General features: G+C 42.6%; 1 protein-coding gene across 3 annotated transcripts in view; it reads right to left on the bottom strand.

Annotated features, from left to right (window-relative positions):
- Nucleotides 1-20617, bottom strand: part of LAMP3 (lysosomal associated membrane protein 3) — a 36596-nt gene that overhangs the window by 8697 nt on the left and 7282 nt on the right. Inside the window, exons 2-6 of one of the 3 annotated variants that reach the window (XM_015543132.2) lie at nucleotides 19444-20174; nucleotides 18218-18346; nucleotides 8566-8623; nucleotides 5041-5211; nucleotides 571-947 (exon numbers count right to left, since the gene is read on the bottom strand). In XM_015543132.2, the coding sequence (XP_015398618.1) occupies nucleotides 868-947; nucleotides 5041-5211; nucleotides 8566-8623; nucleotides 18218-18346; nucleotides 19444-20174 (1169 nt within the window). In that variant the 3' untranslated portion in view covers nucleotides 571-867. Of the gene's footprint in view, nucleotides 1-570; nucleotides 948-2650; nucleotides 3110-5040; nucleotides 5212-8565; nucleotides 8624-18217; nucleotides 18347-19443; nucleotides 20175-20617 lie in introns of those variants that run through there. The other 2 variants (XM_007094560.3, XM_007094561.3) reach the window with 2 other exon arrangements.

Below are 20617 nucleotides of genomic sequence, written 5' to 3'. Positions count from 1 at the left end.
AATAACAATTCTAAACATAATTAAGTAAATTGTTATATAATGTTGATAGCATATTCATGATAGCAGCCATAATAATGACACTTTGCAAATTTAATAGCATAGAGAAATGCTTATGATGCACAGGTAACAAAGGATTTCAAATTGTGTGCTCTGTATGCTTCCAGCTAGCAAAACAATACTCATGAGAGGGAAATACATCAATATGAACAATGGATGGTTATTTCCAGGTGGGCATTAGTGAAGGTTTCTATTATCTCTAGGTGGGTTGCAGAGGGAGGAGCGAATTCAGGATGCCCTATCCTCAGCAGAAGAGAAAATGGAGTTGAAACTCGCCGGACAGGCAAGCAGCAGGTACACTCACTAAAGGCAAGGGTCAAGCGCCTGCCAGCCCCGGCACCCCCCCACCCCCCACCCCCACCCCCACCCCCACCCCAGCCTCCTGGGCAGGGCTTCCCGGGGTGCGCGTAGCAGCCTCCTGCCCCGACGCCAGAAAGCGACAAGCAGCGCTCTGCAAGGAAGCCTCGGGCCCCTGGACCTGCAGCCGCAATAGGCAGACTCGGAGGCAGCTCCAGAGCGATCCAGGGGCGGAGAGAGAGCCACTTTCCAACAGGTAGCTGGCCGCATTCTCAGTCCGAGACCCTCCCCGGAACTCACGCAGAAAGTGGGCAGAACTGAGAGGCCGGAACGCATCCGGGCTTTATTTACCAGTCTTTCAAAGGACAGTTTTGCTCTTTTTGCTTACTAGAATGTTAATTCACGGTAAATTAAAAGATAATTAGCGGGTGTGTGTGAGGGGGTACACAACAGGACTCTAAGCAGCAGCTACTCTAAAGAACTCACCGAAGATGGTAGAAAGGAAAATTGAACTTAAGTGAACTGCCTTATCCCCCTCTCCTTGATTTTAATTCCGCTTCTTTCCCGTGTGCTGTGGGGGAAATGTCCACACACTAGAAGAGGAACATTCCTTTAGTCATTCTACAGGATGGTGAGGAGCATGGTGAATAAGCAGCTTGTGCTCTGCAGTATAGAACCTTTCAAGTACGGGAGTCAGGAACGGGGTACTTGTTGATGCCTGCTGGAGGGACCGGCTGGAGGGACCGGCTGGAAGGACCTGCTGGAGATGGAGAGAGAGAGCATCTCTCCAAAGGCAAGCCCTCGCTGGTAAAACAGTTACTTTGGGAAACACCAGGTCCTCCCATCCCAGATTTTCATCAACATCAACTGTTATAAGAAGGAAACAGGAATGTCCTGACACTGTAAACGTCGTCAGGGGCTCTTGAAGCTCTCTTGAACCTCTGCCCTCCCCACCCTCACTTCTGAGAAAGTGGAGACAGCTAAAATCCTTCCAGGGAAAGCCAGTACATGCCCTAGGTAAACAGTGGTTATACAGCTGTTGCCAACCTTCATACACTTCCTGTTCAAAACAATGAATGGCACCTCTGGCAAATACAGAAAAACAAAACTACCTGTTAGGAAAAGCAGTTGAAAACATCCAGAAGCCCATTCCTCCCCCTTGTCTCTGGAATGAAAACCTCGATTCTCCCATTTAAACAATGTAATAGAAAAGCACAAGTAACATTCCAAGCCATATTTGATAGACTTTTTCTTCCCCGTCCGGTCAGGAACCTCCTGGTTTATGATGTTCTTGGTAAAGCTTTGCTTAAAAGGAAAAGTGTGTGATAATCTGGCGTAGATCTACCTGTTCTGCTTGCCATTCCTGATCATTTTTGATGCTTAGCCTGCATCCCCTCCCTACTGTGGCCCAAATTAACAAATGTACAAGTATAGACTAGAATCAAAGAAAATAAAGACAAAGCAGAGAAAAAAAGCGTTAAGAAGGCAGACAACAAATGAAGGTGAAGAATTTGGATCTTCTTTCGTTTGGCAAGATCTTTGATATGTCCTTTCTATTTTTAAAAAATGAAATGTTGGGGGACACTTGAATGTCTCCATCAGTTGAGCATTCGACTTCCCCTCAGGTCATGATCTCAAGGTTCATGAGTTCGAGCCCCACATTGGGCTCTGTGCTGTCAGTGCAGAGCCCACTTTGGATCCTCTGCCACCTGCCCCCCCCCCGCCCCCACCCCGCACCTTCCGTGTTTCGCACGCTCTCTCTTAAAAAATAAACATTTTAAAAAAATGAAATGTTGGGAAGCTATCTAGTTTGTTTTTTTTTTTTTTTTACTAATAACACATTATAATAGCATAGAATGTCTTTTTAAATTTTTTTTTTAACGTTTATTTATTTTTGAGACAGAGAGAGACAGAGCATGAACAGGGGAGGAGCAGAGAGAGAGGGAGACACAGAATCTGAAACAGGCTCCAGGCTCTGAGCTGTCAGCACAGAGCCCGATGCGGGGCTCAAACTCACGGACCGTGAGATCATGACCTGAGCCGAAGTCGGACGCTCAACCGACCAAGCCACCCAGGCGCTCCTAGAATGTCTTTTTAAAAATAATAGTCTATTAACACCATTCTGTAATTCAAGTAAATCAGGAATTGGGCACAATTCAGGAGCTTTAAGTGACTTTAGAATCTATTTTGAAATGGATTGGTTTTTAAAGAGGTAATATATACATTTTAACTAGATATTGAGACTCTTCAAAATGTGTAAGAAAAATCAGTGCTGTTTGAAAATGTTGTTCTACAATTCTCCCTTTGGGTATTTGCTCTCTCCCTCTCCCAAGCATGTCCCTACTTCTTATCCCTAATTCTCAAAGCCAGCCCTCTATTACCGGGTGTGGAAGATGGAATTCAAGCCCATGGCACAGCCTCCCTATGCCAACAGGAGAAAGTGGTGGCTACATTTTAATTAGCCTTCAGATGCCCCCTGGGGGAAAATTGGGTTTCCTAATAAGATTGGGAGGGTGGGATAGGCTACTAGAAGAACTGATTCCTTCACTTCAGGCTGAATATGAAGCCAGAATTCCCAAGGCCTTAACCTTGCACACTTTGAAGAAGGTGGGGCTTTACACGCGTTCATATCCTCTACTGGGCCTCTTTCTGGCCACCAGGCATGCTGTTAGCAAAACGACAAGCAGTCCTGCGATACTCAGGCCCACGGCCACAGGGATTTCTCTCCTGTTTCTGTCACTGAAGCATTCATCCGCTGCAATTGAAGTCAGAGTAACAGGTGTTACAGGCTGGCCACAATGCTGGGAAGTGATACTGCCCCTGCCTGCCTCAGCCTGACAGAGAAGGAAACCCAGAGAGAGACGGAGCTGCTGGGCTTCCCACCTGCTGCCTCAGACACACAGGTGAAAACGAGGAAGATAGGGTCAGCGCAATGATCTGAAATGTGCAGTGTTTGTGATCACTTAAGGACTAAATTAAACTGCAGATACCCAGTCCCCACATCCTGGAAATTAGTTTTGATGGATTGGAGGTGGGGTCCAGGGGATTCCGATGCAGCTGGGAGGCAGATCCAACTTTGGGAAATCTTGGTTTGGTCTAGAGAGTCAGGATCAGAACTGTAAGCCACAGTAAGTTCTGGGGTCATGTTTCCCAACTCTGGAAACAGGGACCTGTGTCAAATTGCATGGCCAAAGTTTTCTATTCAAACGCTGCTTCTTACAGTGGCTGCCGGACAGTCTGGGGCTGGAGAAATCATTTTCAGGCTCTGGGATTTTAGTTCCCTAAAATGGGTTGAGAATGTGGGAGGCTGAGAATTGGATGAGAGGGTGAGGGAAGGAGGGGGAAAAATGAAAAGATAGTTTTCTACATCTCCCTTTGGGCACTGCTAATAGAAGTCAGGTGTATGTTGCTGAAAGGTGTTATTTCTCATCTCTGCCACTACCAGGTTTCATACACCTGCTCACTTCCTGCTTCACAGAGGTTCTGAGCCGGAGGAAGAGCAAATGCGTACCTCATTTAAGGTCACATGATTAATAACAGAGGCTTTTCAAATCCTCATTATGAATTTTTAAGTTTCCCCAGATTGGAAGTTTTCGGATAAGATGACAGAGTGGGGCCAACCTACTAAGAAATATTACTATTTTTATCTTGGTGCTGTGGTAAAGGTCCAAAATGGAGGCAGAGATTTTAAGACTCAGACAAAACCTACAGAAATTAGGGGATCTGAGGCAAGCCACACTTTATTCCTTCTTCTGCTCAATGCTTCCCAGCAAGTATGTCAGAAGTGTTTTGTAGGCACATCTTCAATTTTATAATGGAACTCAAAGAGAAGTTGGATTCACATTACAGAAATTTAAGTTACAGCTAATCTTCCAGCTAAATCTGTTTATGAAAACTGAGAGGTAGTCATAACGTCATTAGTTATTATGAAAGGAATGTTTTAGAAACTGAAATTCAATTCCTGCACATATGTAGAAATCCTTGTAACCCATTTTCCCAGCGGGGTAAAAAAGGACTTTTTCAGAAAGTCAGCCTGGTCTGTCCCTGGCCTTCTTCCTAGGACCTGCTTCCCTCTGTGGTGGTTAAAACTCAAAGCAGAAGTTGCATGGGAACTAAGACCAGCTACAAGGAAGCTCTAGTCAGGAGAACTGAGTTCATAATTGAAAACAGGGTGCCCAACAGAGTATATTTCTATCTTGAAATATTCCATCTTTCTCTTTTCCCTCTGCAAGTGGGAAAGAATCTATTCTGAAATCTTGAATTTTAGATATTACTAATACTCAGGATCTTTAAAGTCTCTCAAAATACCTGAGTTAACTAGTACTCAGTAGCTTGTAAAGAGGAAGTTGTAGGTGGTATTTTCTGACTTTTTGATTCAGTCAGTGAGTGTGTGTGTGTGTGTGTGTGTGTGTGTTGGAGGAGTCAGAATACATGTTTTAGTCATATAAAGAGAACATATCCTGCTGTGGGAGGACAAGGGTGGGTTAAGGTGTCTGATTTTGAGGTTGGTTGACTCAGAGGAATGGCAGGAGGGGAACTTGGCCCTAAAAGCTTTATAGAATCATACTATTCTAGGAAGCTCATGTGATTCTTGTCCCTTTGACAACTGCACACACAAAAAACAACTTGATACTATCCCTGGGTCTCTGAAGTTTATGTTTGTGACATGATGAAGATTTAACTTACCATTTCCAAATTGGTCGTCTTCAAAATCAAAGGCTTGAAATTGGACATTCATTGTTTTCAGTTGAAGCTGGGTTGACAGCTGGATGCTCTGCTCACTCACACACTTGAAGGAATGCCCAACCACAGTCTCAAACATCACCATAGCACTTTTCATTCCTTGGTAAATTTTCTCTGAAAACACAAAGATGAATTATAGACACATCAGAATCTTGGCATATATCCAATGAGTTCCAGCGGTTACTGGGTGGCCCATGTATAGTTAAATGGCCTTCATTTACATATGGCTTTCAGGGGTTCTGCCCTGTCCTCATGAAAAACCACTCTTCTGCTCTTGGGGACTTCTTCCTGTATTCTGTAGCATGTGGGGGCAAAGTCACATGAATTAGAATGTGACAACATTGAAATGAGAACTTTTAGGACTTTTTCTTCAGTTGTTTTAAGTCATTGGGGGCAGTGGTGGGGACTATTGTCAGTGTTTGGGGACTACAGAGAAGTGCCCAGAAAAACTTCAGAAACAAGAGAAGATCGCTCTCTGTGACAGTCACATGAACCCTTAATGAATCAGAATAGACATCCAAAGTCTCCAAGTGGAGCGTTTACATATTACTAGATTATATTAATACAGCAAGAGGACAGGCTAATCCCATCATTAGGAAGGGTTGTTACATCCATCCACATGGAAACAGAGAAGGGAGAGGCCCATCTCTGCCCATTTAAGTGCTGCTGGGGAGAGAATGTTCTGCTTAAGGACTGGCCCTGTTTGTGTCCTGACAGGTACGCCCGCTTCAAGGTGGATGGGGCTAAACATTTTAATCATATAATTAACTCCATTTGCTCTAATTTTACATTCATCAAACACCCTTCTGATTATACTTTGGCTTCTTGAATGGGAGAAAGTTCACTGGCCAGAGGACCCAACTATCTAGTCCCCTTGGCATGACGGTGTAAGAAACAGTTGCATGAAAAATGCACAAATTTGCATTCTGATTTTATGCATCAATTTCATGACCTTGGTTTAACATCAGCCTCCTTGAAGAAACAGACAATACATAAGGGGGTGCTGACAGCTCTCATGATTGAGGACCAGACTATGGACCTTAGTGAATTCACCCAAGTGTGCCTCCAAGGAATACCCATGGGCTATTAATAAGGGAGCTTGTGAATTCACCAAAGTTGTGCCTGCAGGGAATACCCATGGGCTGTTAATGAGGGAGCTTGAAAGTCTCCCTCCTTTTCTGTCTCTGTGGATGTGTTGCCTGTGCCTAAGGTAACAACCCACATTAAGGGTCTGCTTGCTATGTGCCGGGTGCTGTGCAGGTACTCTACGTGTACCTTCCTGTTTAATTCTCATAACAACCATTTGAGACTGGTTCTACTTTCTCCATTTTACAGACAAGGAAATGGAGAGTTGGAGAATTGAAAACATTTGCCTAAGATTCTACAATTAGTAAGTGGAATTTGGACTCAAGCAATCTGATTGTAGAGCTTGCTATCTTTTTTTTTTTTTTTTAAGAGAGAGGGAGAGAGAGCATGAGCAGGGGAGAGGGGCACAGGGATAGGGATAGAGAGAATCTTAAGCAGATTCCATGCCCAGTGCAGAGCCTGATGTGGGGCTTGATCCCACGACCCTGGGACCATGATCTGAACCCAAATCAACAGTCAGATGCTCAACCCACTGAGCCACCCAGGTACCCCTCTAGAGCTTTTTATCTTAACCACTACCCGATTGCTGTCTCCTGCCATTACTGTACTATTTACTGTAGACTCTTCATTGGCACATGCAAATGTCCTACATGATGTACTGAATTATCCATGTGTACTACTATACCATGTGTTATACCCCAGGGTAATTGTCTACTACTACTACTACTGCTGCTGCTATCACTCCCAATAACATTACAACAGTCACTACCTCTGTAAGTACAACTGACTACTGTTACTAATACCATCACCATCACCACTGATGTGCAAATTGTCATTATTGTGACTACTATAGCTCCTGCTACTACTGCTGAGCCTGGATTATTGGGACCTAGAATTCTTTTATCCCCTTTCTCAGCTTCTAACTTAGCTTCTGGTCTGACTTATCCTTCCCTTGCTTCTTGAGACATCACTACCTTATTCCTGGCTAAAATTTGGTCCATGCCTAGTGATAACATTAGCTAATTTATGTTAGCATTCATAATATTTATTCCCCAGCCTATATGAGTTTACTTGTCTACGTGAGTTACTATGTGAAAGTGAGTTGTCAACTATGACATCTTACTTACTTTTAACCAATAATCATTGACAACATCCTCTTGAACAATATCAGTATCATATATCTATTATTCTAGATAGACATTTCTCCACATTTTCATTTCCTGGCAAGTTTCTTTAGTATAAGCTCCTTAATAAGATAAGTTTAAGCCAGTCAAAAGATAGAAGTTTAAAAAGGAGAAAACAGACATGAAAACAGTTTGTACAGTACCTGGCACCTAAGAGGTGCTTAACAGTGGTTTGTTATCTAAGTCTGGGCTTTCCAGAGAAATGTCTGATCCCTCTGAGCAATTCCCCCAACTTGACTGGGAGCATTACCTTTCTAGACACGAACACTGTAGGAGTTCTCTCGAATGACCCCACTGAGGGCAATTCTCTATGTAGCAACTGGACTGAATCTTTATAAATATAAACCATGATATATCATTTTTGTATACCAAACCCTCCAATGACATCCTTTTACACTTTAGACTAAAATTCAAAGTCCTTACCTTGCCCTACCCACAAGACCTACATGCTCTGGCCTGGATGCCCCACAGATCTTCTCTGCTGCTTTGCTCACTCTCTTGCTGACCCCTGAACACATGAGCAACTTAATTCCTTAGGACTTGTGTATCTGTTGTTCCCGCCACCGGAAAAAAGCTTCCCCAGGCCCAGATGCCCCCAGATGAGGTATCTCTCTGCTCAAACCTCACCTCTTCAGAGAGGCCTTCCTTCTTAGAGGGCTTCCTAAAGGTCTCACTTAAAATATCTTTCCAGTCCACTCCACAAGGACCTGCTTGTGTTTGCTCATAGAACTTAATGCTACTTAACTATTATAATTTAATGATCTTTTTATGTTCCTTTCCTCACTTCTAGAATGTAAGTTCCATGACAGCAGGGACTATATGTTTGGATAAATGGATTTCTACTGCCTATTAGAGGGCTTGGCACCCAGCTGGCACTAACTACATTTTTGTAGAATAAATGCATAATTTCAAGAGTATAGAAAAAACTGCACCATCAATAGCAAATCTGTCCAAAAGTCATTAAACTCTTTATTGTTGCTTTAATGATCTCTGCTTTAATGATATCTGACATAATTTAGTCCAACCTCCTTCGTGAGCAGATGAGCAAACTGAAGCAAACAAAGATGTAGTAAGTTCACCTGCTTTAGTCTATTTCTCCAAAGCAGCATCAAAGGTTAGTAAACTCAATGGACTGAAAAATGAGTGAACCAGAAGCACAGCACCAGAGCTGGTAGAATAGCCTTCTCTGACTACTTACCTGGATTTGAGACTGTCAAATAGGCTCTCACTTCACTGATATAATAGGATTTTTCATCCTGTAAAACAGCAGTGTGTTAACCTTTGGGCAATCTGTTTTTATGTTTACGATCCTGGTTTACAAACTTTAACTATTAAATCCTGGATATGGGGATTTGGGAGTATGTTGGTATCGAGCCATAATTGTGTTTGAAAACTTCAAAAAAACTTCAAAAAAACTATTCAAAATAAATAATAAGTAATGGCTTACCCTTGCCCCCAAATGTCTGTACTTCATACTTGCTGCTATAGCCTAAAATTCAAATTCCACCAGCCCAGAGTCCCTTCAGTTGGACCAAGTTTCTTCTTGTTAAAATACATACACATCTGGAAGATGGAGAGGTTGGAGGGGTATGCAGTAAGCTTTTACTAGTAATTAATATCTTAGGGTAGAGATTCAAACTGAGACCACTCATCTTAAAGACTACCATGGGTAGACTTCATGGGGCTCATAAACTCTTTGGGTGTGCAAAATTTTACGTGCATTTTCCTGGGTAGAGTATCAATTGCTTTAAATAGATTAAAGGGTTCATGTCTCCAAAATGGCTAGATAGGGCCACCATGAGGGATTCTGGAAAAAAAATGATCTCCTCTGAGATCACTGGGTGTTCTCTAGAAGAAGACCCCAAGTGACCATGTTCAGAAACATAAGGCAATGTTCCACATTTATTTAGGAATTGTTCAAAAACAAAATGAACCATTACAAAATAGCCCTATAATCTCCTGAGAGACTAAAGGTATGACATTAAAGGGAATTGAACTGAGATATGAAAGGGTAAGTTTAAAAAGGAGGTTTTGAGTTTTCTTATTTTTTATTTTTTTTATTTTTTGGAGGGGGAATTTAAAGTAGGTGATTTGTTATTATTTGTAAGCATTCATTAGAAAACTATCCATGAGTAAGAGTGAGCAACCAAAATCAGAATCCAAAATGGAGTTACCTTTAGAAGTTCCAAGTCTAGTCATTAAAGAAATTAGTAATAATAATCTTGACTATATTACAGTCCATTTGTGTATTATTTGTAGATGAAATGATGATTCCCTATACAATATAAGGCTTCCAGAAATACAAACTGTTTTAGTAAGGTAAGCTAGCTGCTATTGACACATTCAACTCTAGATCCTATAATTCATCGAACAACACCTACCACATACTGGCTTCTTACCTTATGCCAGGCACTGGAGCAGACACTTCTATGCCATGCCTTATTTAATCCTCACAACAACTATGAGAAGAAATAAAGGCTCACTGACATGCTCAAGGTCACAGCCCTAATGGGTGGCAGGGGAAGATATGACCCCAAGCTTCTTGTCTCCAAGTCTAGTGTTTAATTCCTCTTATATCTACTCCACACCAGGAATTGTTCTAGGTCATAGAAAAAGAAGAAGAAGAAGAAGAAGAAGAAGAAGAAGAAGAAGAAGAAGAAGAAAGAAGAGGAGGAGGAGAAGACCTGGTTCCTTCCTTCTACATACTCAGTCTTAGGTCTCAAAGGCAAGGTAAACAATGTGCTTGAACCGTCCATTTGTTTTAGAGAAAAACATCTGTGACCCAGGCCCTTCTTGGGTCACTTTCACAAACCACTACTCAGATTATTCTTTATTTGGGGTCCTTTTTAGCATATAAGAGACCTGTAATTCAGGGCTCAAAGTCACTGTTACAAGATCCCTACCCTATCCTAAGAGCAGAAAGGATCCTTTGAAGAGATTTAAGCAGAACATTGGCACGAGCATAACTTTGTTTTTTGAAATTGCTTAGGTGGCAGTGTGAGATTGCTTTAAGGAACAGTAAGAGAACAGTGATGAGGCCAGCTCTCAGGTCCACAGGAGACCTCCTGGAATCTTCCCCTTCCTGTGGTATCTGCTTGATCTATTTTCACATTAGGAAAAGCTCTGTATTTCTATAAAAGCTTCACAGTTTACTAAGTGCATGCTTTCACCTACATTGCCTCCTTTGAGCCTCACAACACCCCCCTGAGAGAGAATAAATATTATCAACCCATTTGGCAGCTGAGAACAAAGAGGCTCAGAGGAGTTAGGCATCTACCTCTAATTCACATTCTTTGTAGGCAAGACAAAACAAAATCTGGTCTACAGGATCCTGCCCTACATTTTCCTCTGTGGGATATGTGGGTTTAGACAAAACAAATTCGTTGTGCAAGAATTTTCTTTCATATTCCCTGAAATGCAGGTGTCCATATTTAGCCATCTATTGGAAGTAGGACCAGCTACACAGTTTGTGGGGCCTAGTACAAAATGGAAATGTAGGATCTCTTGTTCAAAAATCATTTAAGAATTTTAGGAGGTGACAGCAAATCTTAAGCCAAGCAGGGGCCCAGCTGACTGCACAGGTCACATGCTCATGAAGCCAGCCCTGACAGGAAGAGCCATTCCTGCTCCCCAGCTCTATAGGGCCAATGCCAAAAGTGAGACCTTCCAGAGCAGATGGCAGAGTGCTCACATTCACTGTTAAGTTCACCTTAATGATGTAACAGGACAGTCTGGAGCTGGTATCCAGGTTTCCTTCCATTTTGACTGAGTCAAAATTAGCCAAATGTTTCCTAGGCCTGAGCTGATGTCTATTGTTATGATAAAGGAAAAGCATTTGTTAGGTGAATTCATGTAAACAAAAGGGCAGAAGGATGTTTAGTATCCTTGAGATTCCTAGTTTTATAAAATTTATCCTACTGATACCAAATGAGTCTTATCTAGACAATTGTGCCCACTTTTTCTGTACAGTTGTGGTGTCACAGGATGTTCTTAAAGAAAATAAAATTGTCTTTTTTTTAAAGTAATCTCTACATCCAATACGTGGCTTGAACTCACAACCTCAAGATCAAGAGTTAATATACTCCACCAACTGAGCCATCCATGTGCCCCCAAATTGTCTTTTATTTAAACTAGAGCAAAGCACTTATTTTTAGATTCAGAAGTTCAGAATTTAGCATAATTTGAACGGTAGTGGGGCTGAAGTTTATTTAAAAAATTTTTTAATGTTTATTTATTTTTGAGAGGAAGACAGAGCACGAGTTGGGGAGGGGCAAAGAGAGAGGGAGACACAGAATCTGAAGCAGGCTCCAGACTCTGAGCTGTCAGCACAGAGCCTGACATGGCCTCAAACCCATGGACTGGAGGTCATGACCTGAGCCAAAGTCGGATGCTTAACCAACTGAGCCACCCAGGTGCCCCTGAAGTTTATTTTATTTTATTTTATTTTATTTTATTTTATTTTATTTTATTTTATTGTATTTTATTAAAACATTTTTCAATGTTTATTTATTTTTGCGCACATGTGAGAGAGAGACAGAGTGTAATTGAGGGAGGGGTAGAGAGAGAGGGAGACACAGAATCTGAAGCAGGCTCCAGGCTCTGAGCTGTCAGCACAGAGCTTGACGTGGGGCTCAAATCCATGAACCGTGAGATTATGACCTGAGCTGAAGTCCGGTGCTTACCCAACTGAGCCAGCAGGTCCCCCTGAAGTTTATTTTATATAAAGGGTTGGCAAGTTTTTTTTTTTTTCTTTTTTATGTAAAAAGCCAGTAAGTAAATATTTTAGACTTCACGGTTCTGTGTAGGTGACACTCAATTCCACTACCGTAGCCCAGAAGCAGCCACAGACAACACATAAACAAGCGAGTGTGGCCACGTTCGAATGAACTTCATTTATAGACACTGAAATTTGAATTTCATATGATTTTCATATGCTATGCAATGTTCTCCTCCCCCTGCCCAAGCCATTGAAAAATGTAACAGCCATTCTTAGGCTGGAGACTATAAATTTTTTTGGTGGCAGCCTGAATTTGGTCTGAGGGCCACAGCTTGTCAACTCCTGGTGCCCACCATCAATGAAAAACAAGGTTGCAGAACAAATCAGTTGGTAATGAAACGTTATAAAGAGAGTGGTTAACCTCCTATTTAGGAGAACAAAGCTTTGCTAATAATTTTTAAATACTAATTTAAAAATATTTTTTGTTCCCATGTAGCTACTTGAATTGTCAAATCTTTGTGAACATTCCAAAAAAATTTTTTTTATTTATCCAGAAGGATGAGGAAAATTATAGCAAGATTTACCTCTTAGTTTGATGTGAAGATTAAATGAAAGAATCCATGTAAAAAATGTACCACAGAGTCTTCACACAAATTTTAACCAGTGTAGGAGCGCCTAGGTGGCTCAGTTGGTTAAGTGTCCGACTCCTGATTTCAGCTCAGGTCATGATCTCATGATTCATGAGATCAAGCCCCATGTCAAGCTCTGCATTGGCAGTGCGGAGCCTGCTTTGGGATTCTCTCTCTCCCTCTCTGTCCCTCCCCCACCCTCACCCACAAATAAATAAACAATAAAAAATGTAACCAGTGTTATTCACAATGGTAATAATAAATTCAATTGCCCCTTCTTAGTAAACCTCTTTCATAGCACTCCAATGAGCATTTTTTGTCTATTTCCTAGATCTCAGATCTACCACAGATAGAGAACAAGCAAGTGAGGTGAGCTTCGACAGTACTACTGATTAAAGAAACAGCTGAAGCCTCAGCTCTGGGGAATGGGAGTCAGGTGGGTACAGAGGAGGGGCTGGAGGGCTTGGGAGCTTCAAGCAGATGGCAGACTTAACCCAAAGTCCAGGGGAAATTACAAGTTATACATCATGCACTTCATAGTATCTGCTTTCTCCTTTGATGGCCACAAAGTGATTCTCTGCCAGATGGTTTTTTTTTTTTTTTTTTTTGCATTTGGGGTTCAGGTTGGAGAGTGACAAATATCAACCATGCTGGATTCTTGAAAACAAAGTGAAAATCTTTTGTGTATCCATCAGCATTGACAAAAGGGGGCTAAGGACTCCTAACAGCTAAATGTGGTACTTCAGTACTTACAGTGTGTCCATTTGAATGGATCACTTACAAAAGTCCCATTTCACCATTCAACAAATGGGATGCTGACACAGTGGCTCCTCATTGCCAGTATCTAAGAGCTCTGCAATATCTCATTAGAGAGGTCCTGATTCCTCAAGGGACGTAAACATCCTCCTTAGCAAAGGACCAGGTCCAGAGCAAGCTAGCCAATCAACTTGCTCAGGAAGGCAGTATATCAATGACCTTGAGGCCCTGGGTCCTCTCCTTAACTTCAGCAAAATGCACTGTAGGAGTTTCATAGTCACAGATATTCAGGATGTGGATTTTGTCTTCAACATCGATCAGACCTTTTTTGCTCAGCATTGTTGTGACTACATCAAGAAACCTTTGCTCTGTATACAGCAAAAGGAAGCGAAAGAGGCTGTTTCTTTGGAGCTGCTGATCTACTTTTTGGCAGCTTGGCCCAGAGTCTTTGTGAAATTTAGATTCACCCCTTTATTGATTTATTTCCTCATCAAACATTTGCTAAAGACATACTATATACAAAGTCAGGGCTGAGCACTGTGAATAATCACAGACATGCCTTCAAGACAGTAAAATGTGCAACAAGTGCATTAATGGAGGTCAGGGAACAACCAATGAAGGGTCAGGAAACCAAAAGAAGAAAGTCTCCCAGTTTTGTCTGGGATGGAGGTGGGGGCTGGGGGGGTGAGGAGATTTCATAGGGTGAAGATATCTGAGCCATCTTAAAGCATGAATGCAAAAGGGCCTGAGGGATGGTAGGGGCATTCCAGGCAGAGGGAAAAGCATAAGGGAAAATAGGGCATGAAATAGTACAGCATTCTTGGGAAGTTCTAAATAGTGCATTCTGAGGGTATTAGCATTTGAACCCTGATAACAGTTCTCAGGAGTTTGTAAGTTAATAGGGCTCCCAATGCCCCTGCAAGGCTCTGGGTATACACCAGGGTGGCAGACAGCATTCACTTTCCAGACCTTGGCTGGCAAAACACTCCCTGACTCAGTACCCCTGCCCCAGGCCACTGATTTCTCCCATGTCCCACTTCCAAGTCAGGGCTGGAAGCCTTGAGCTGCCCTGCCCACCAGGTGGATGAGAAGGGGACAGTGTCGAGCACGGAAAAATAAACTCTACACAAAGTTACTGAAAGATGTTCTAAGACAAACTTATCCTAACAGGAAGGAAGTTGTGGGGAATGGGGGAAGGGAGGTATATTTACCTTGCACCTGAAGGGTCTGAACGACTTTCAGCTTTGTCGCCTTAATCAAATGAGACACTGACATGGAAAGGTTTTCAGTTCTTTAAACAATGAAATGAGAAAGGAAACCCACCTCTCCTACCCCACTATGGGCCAGATGCCACCCTCAGCACTGTCACATATATTAACCTCGTTCAACTTCACAGCAGCCCAACAAAATAGGGACTCGTTGGCCCCATCTTACATAGGAGGAAACAGGCTCAGAAAGAGAGGTAGAGACTTGTTCATGGTCATGTAGAAATGACATGGATAATTTAAGTCCCAATTGAACAACATCAAGGGACAGTTCAGGATACAGAATTTTCTTTACATTTCTGTCATTGGCAGTATTTCAATTTAAAAACTTATGAATTATCTTACATGTTTTGAAACCTGCAACTATAGCCTGTATTTCTTTTATTTTCTCCTATAATGTCTGGTTCTGTGTTCAGGACAAAGTAGGTGCTCAGTAAACTCAGGCTGTTAATTCAGCCTTGCTCACCAGCATCCATTTGCCATTCTACAACTTGGTTCTCATTTATAACATTTATTATGTTACAATGAACATAAACTATTTTCCAAGGCTCTCTTTTTCTCTAGAGCAGTGGTTCTCGACCAGGCGTGATTTTTCCTCCAGGGGACATTTGGCAATGTCTAGAGTTATTTGGGGTTGTCACAAATGGGGCTGGGTGTTGCTACTGGCATTCAGTAGGTAGAGGCCAGGGAGACTGTTCAGTATCCCACCAAGGCACAAGACAGCCCCCACCACAGACTTATCTGGCCCCAAATGTTAATACTGCCGCTGTTGAGAAGCACTGGTCTAGAAGGTAGCAATGTTTGAAAAGTGGCCAACAGAATTGTTGAGGCCATTTCTCTCATGGAAGAATCTAGATGGCCTTCCTGCCTAAATGCATTTCACACAGTCCACATGTTAGGGCAGAGCATCCGCAGGCCAAATTTGGCTTACAACTGTGTTCCGTTTGGCCAGCATTGTTCAAGTTTTCAAAAAGTGTGCTGCCAACATTTAAAAATAAAAGAGTCTGGATTTCTGCCTTGTCTTGAACAATCAGAAGATCTGATGACACTGGTTTCTCATTACCTCCTGAGGGAAATGGTATGTAAGCTATTCAACAACTGGTATAGCAAGGCAGAAGCCACTTAGAATGTAGACCCGACCATCCAGAATGAATGTCCACCATAAAAGACAGTGACAGTCCCCAGGGAGAGGTGCCAGCCCAGCCACTGGCACCACCAGGCAGAGCTGAGGAGTGGCGGCCCCTCTGGGGAAGATGGCACTCTCTACCTCTCCCTTTTGTCACCTCACTCCCGAGGCTTGCCTCTGTCATCTCATTACTCCGACATTTTCCTTATGCAGACTTCATGGGAAAGTGAAGTCTTTGTCAAATGCGAGAAAATAAAAAAATAAAGACTGCCTGTTTCACGGAAAAAAATTCTTCCTAGCCTATTCTCTCATTAAGTTCTATGTTTAGCACCTGTGATCCTTGAATTTGTGGCTACGAGTGGCTTAAACAAGTTCTGTTCTAAAATGCAGAAATTCTCCTGAAGGACTAAGGCTGGTGGGACTTTACTTTCTATAAGCCTCTTTGCTCCTCTTATTATAGAGCTAAGGTCAGCTGCTTAAGAAATTGGTGCTGGGGAATGAAATGAATAAAGTGAATTTTGTTGGAGGGACTCTGGCAAAGCAGCTATTGCCAACTTGGGGCCTTGGATAGGGGTTTTCCTTGCTCCTTCCAGAGATGGGTGGAGGGAGAAACGCACTGCTGGTCCTTCCAGCTCTATCTCTATATTCATTTCCTGTCCACACCTCTGGAGGCATAGAGATTTCCAGAAAGGCAAAGGCTCAACACTCGGGTGGAGTTTGATCAGAGTCCAGTCCCAAAGCATTAGAAAGGCAGGCATAGAGGACATCAGGAGACGGAAAAAAGGAGCAAAAAGAGACATTACAAGGTGCCAAAGAAACCCCTGCTTGATGGCCTGTCTAAGGCAGTGGCCACTGAGTGCTACAAACACTGGAGTTTTCTAATGCTTTCCCTCAGACAATCAGTCACACATGCAGTAGTCTGGGCGGAATCAAGCCTTGAGCTAAAGCATAAGTGCTTGTGCTTGTATCCTCTGCCCTTTTGCTGAAATGACTTTAAAAGAATTCCTGACCCCTCTGAAGGTTTAACCTCAGTTGTCCCAGAGTAGAGCATGGATTCTTCCCTGAATGTTCTTCTGGTGTGAGAGAGTATGTTTTTACCATTTGGTATTGAAAGGAACCCCTTGGCTTCTCAAGTGCATCTCTTCCTATGGAGAAAAGTATGTACATGGAGGATAATGGAGGATAAAGCTTTTGACGCCAACTTAACATCATCAACAACAACAGCCCTTTATTGAACTTTGTTATGTACCAAGCACTGTGCTAGACAATTTACACATTACCATTTCTGATTCTCCCAAGGGTCCCACTAAGGAGGTGTAATTATTTCCATTTTATAGATGAGAAAACATGCCCCAACTAGTCCAAGATCATGTGGCTGAGAGCCAATCTTGACTTGTTTCAGGTCAAAGCCTACACTCATTCCTCCGCAAGATCTCCTACCCAATACCCCTCTAATTTCAGGGGTCACATTTGATAGCTAAGAAGGAGGCCCACACCAAGTCTCAGCAGCAAGGGTTTTCTTAGCACCTCCTCCCAGGCTCTTGCTTGGCCTGTTTGAATGACACTTTGAGAGAAGCAGGGGCAAGTCTCTCCTTTGAGAGTGCGATGACCATCATTGTATCCCCAAGACATTTGCCTACTTCAGTCATTGTAATCATAGCTTCTGGCTATTGAACATCTGCTTTCCAAGTATTGGACAATGCTCTTTACAGAGGTGATCTTTAATTCCTTTCCCCCACTTTTCAAATGTGAAAATAAAGTTTAGACAAGTTAAGTTGCCTGCTTAATGTCACAAGGTGAGCGAGTGACAGAGTCAAATTTGTACCCAAGACTCTCTGACCTCACATCCATAGTATTTCTACTCCACTCTGTTGTCTACCCTTTTCATAATATGGTCTGGGAAACCCAGTGCCAGGTTAGTACCTAAATCTTGCCTGCTGCAGTTGGAAAGAACCCACTGTGACATTTGATCGTGGTTTTAGAATAATTCTGTTTCTGTGTGCCCACTGGGAATTTCTATGAGTCTGTTGATCTGTACAGCTTCCTCCTTTGGGTAGTTTGTAAAGGGCACCTGTGGCTGGATTCCCCAAAGCCAAGCCTCCCCTAAGAGGCATTGAAGCCCTTCTTGGACTGCACAGAGGAAGCTGAAGGGGGAAGGAGGCAAACATAAGATGTTGACACTTCCCTCTTCTCCATCTCCATACCCCTCACTCTTATCAGGGAATATCTCAAAAGGCTCTGAGATCTACTTCCTTTGGAGCTGAAAGTGAAGTGTGCGGTTGCACCACTGGGCCCCAGGGTGAAAGAAAGGGAAAGCAATGCTAGAGCCATTTGGTATGAAGGAGCTCAGCCCTCACCTTCGTAAATGTGAGATTCACAAATCCACCGTGGAAATTCAAGAGAAGGTTGGATTTTCGAGAGCCACAGTTCCCAGAGGACTCCGTTGCATTGGGGTCGATGTTGAAGTATCTCTGAGTTGAAAAAACCTAAACCAAATAAAATAGATCAGATCAATGAAATGAAGAAGAAAATTCTAGCTAGGGAACCAGGCGCAAAGGCTAGTAAGTGAATCTGAAACTCAAGTCTAGTTTATGTTCACTTGAAAGTTTCAAAGTCCCCAGAAAACTCCTATCATTTCCAAACTGTTTTATGTTCAAAAGAGTTTTTAAAGGAGTTCTCCTACAGAAGGGGTTCCTTGATAGATAATTTATAGCCAGTCTATTCCCAATATACCACATGGAATTTGATTGTTGTTAAATTAAATATGTTAAAAGGTACTACAAGAAAGTGTTTGCTGTCTAATATACTTCAGTTTCAAATGAAAACCTGAATGTGGAAGTTTTATAAAACCTGTGCAAAAAAGAAAGTATTGCTTTAATGGTGATTTCTTCAGTAAAGCAAATAATCTCAGCCCTATCCCCACTCCTTCTAATCTTTTTTATCTGGAATTTTGATACTAATGTCACAGTTGGCTAGAACCATGGAGACTAATCCAAATCTCTCACTTCACAGGAAAGTTGCCGAGGCTTGAAGTCATCAGGAGGTGTAAGGCCAGGTTGGGCTCAACACTGAACTTACCCCAACACTCTGCCCATGTTGGCTAAAACTGAGAGGTTTGCATAGTTACAATTTGGATGTGTGCCTTCTTCTATCCAGTCACTATTGGTTTCTGTTTTTATATGTATTCTAAAACAGATTCACTGTTTTTTAATATATGAGGTTTATTCATTTATTTTGAGAGAGAGAGAGAAAGAGAGAGGGTGAGGGGGGGAACAGAGAAAATCCCAAGCAGGCACCCTATTGCCAGCCCAAAGCCCGGCGCGGGGCTTGAATTCATGAACTGTGGGATCACGACCCAGGAGGAAATCAAGAGTCAGTCGCTCAACCGACTGAGCCACCCAGGCACCCCAAAAACCCAGGCACCCATTCACCTTTTAATGGAGCACCTTGGAGAAAGAGGAGTCTGCAGCTATTTGTTTCATTAAAATATGACACAAGATGCAGGGGGATGTTTATTCTTACCAAGACACACTGCATTCAAACTTTTTGAAGATAGTGTTACAGTCCTATGGCACCAACTTACCGACTCTGTGTCTTGAACCGTTAGCTCTATCCCCATCTCTGCTTTGATACAGAGCCTGCTTCCATTCAGAACTTGATAAATTCCGGTCTTGGCTGATGAAGGCTGAGGTGCCAGAGTGGGCCCAGGAGCCATGGTGGCAGGTGAGGCTGTTTGGGTGGTATTGTGTGCAGCTGTGGTGGCTCCTGAGGTGTGCATGGGTTGAGTAGACTTCTGACTGGTTGTGCTGTTATGTGGTGAGGTGGACAACATTGCTGGAAGGGTGGTCTGGTTACTGGGTTGGGTGGTTTTCCTAGTTGTGGGGCTGTTTCCTGTTGTATGGGCTGGTGGGGTGATGGTGGTTGGCAGTGAACTTGGCACTGCCCTGGAGCCAATGGAGGCCTCAGTGCCTGGAGCAGCTGTGTGTGAGTTATTGGGTGTGGCCGGGGTTGTGACTAAGGTGTGGACTGTAGTGCTGGTAGATGGGGTACTGTTTATAGTTTCCAAGGAAGTTGTTCCTAGAGTTCTTATTGTTGTGTGTGTGATTGGGGGTTCAGAGCTGGAGGTTGTGGCAGCTCTCTGAGAGGTGACATGACCATCTGTTGATCTTACTGCTGAAGTTTTGGGAGGTACTTGGTTAGTTGGTTGTAGGAAAGGTTTTGCTATGGCCTGCACTGTTGTTGCGGTTGTAGGCTGATAGTCCGAAGTTTCTGGGAACACTTTAGCTCTTATTTGACTGCCATAATGCAAAATCACTGCAAATTAGGAAACAAAAGTGTTACCACACTCATAGCTCACATTAGTGAGTCCCTCCCCCACCCGCATTTAAATGTTTCTTCACTACAAATTAACACTTTTATTTATTTATTTACTTACTTTTCTCTTTGGGATAGTGACTCTGTTGCCTTCACATCCATATACTCAGAAATGTAACTGTTGGATCACATGGTAGTTCTACCTTGAATTCTTTTCTAAGTTTATTATTTATTTTTTTTATTTTTATTTTTATTTCTTTATATAATTTGTTGTCAAATTGGTTTCCATACAACACCCAGTGCTCATCCCAACAGATGCCCTCCTCCATGCCCATCACCCACTATTTATTTATTTTTTAAAAAATTTTAGGGGCGCCTGGGTGGCTCAGTCGGTTGAGCGTCCGACTTCAGCTCAGGTCATGATCTCGTGGTGTGTGAGTTAG

This window comes from Panthera tigris, chromosome C2, assembly GCF_018350195.1.
Source record: "Panthera tigris isolate Pti1 chromosome C2, P.tigris_Pti1_mat1.1, whole genome shotgun sequence".
Classification (NCBI taxonomy): domain Eukaryota; kingdom Metazoa; phylum Chordata; class Mammalia; order Carnivora; family Felidae; genus Panthera; species Panthera tigris.
The sequence above is the reverse complement of the archived record's forward strand: the minus strand, read 5'-3'. Positions and strand labels throughout refer to the sequence as shown.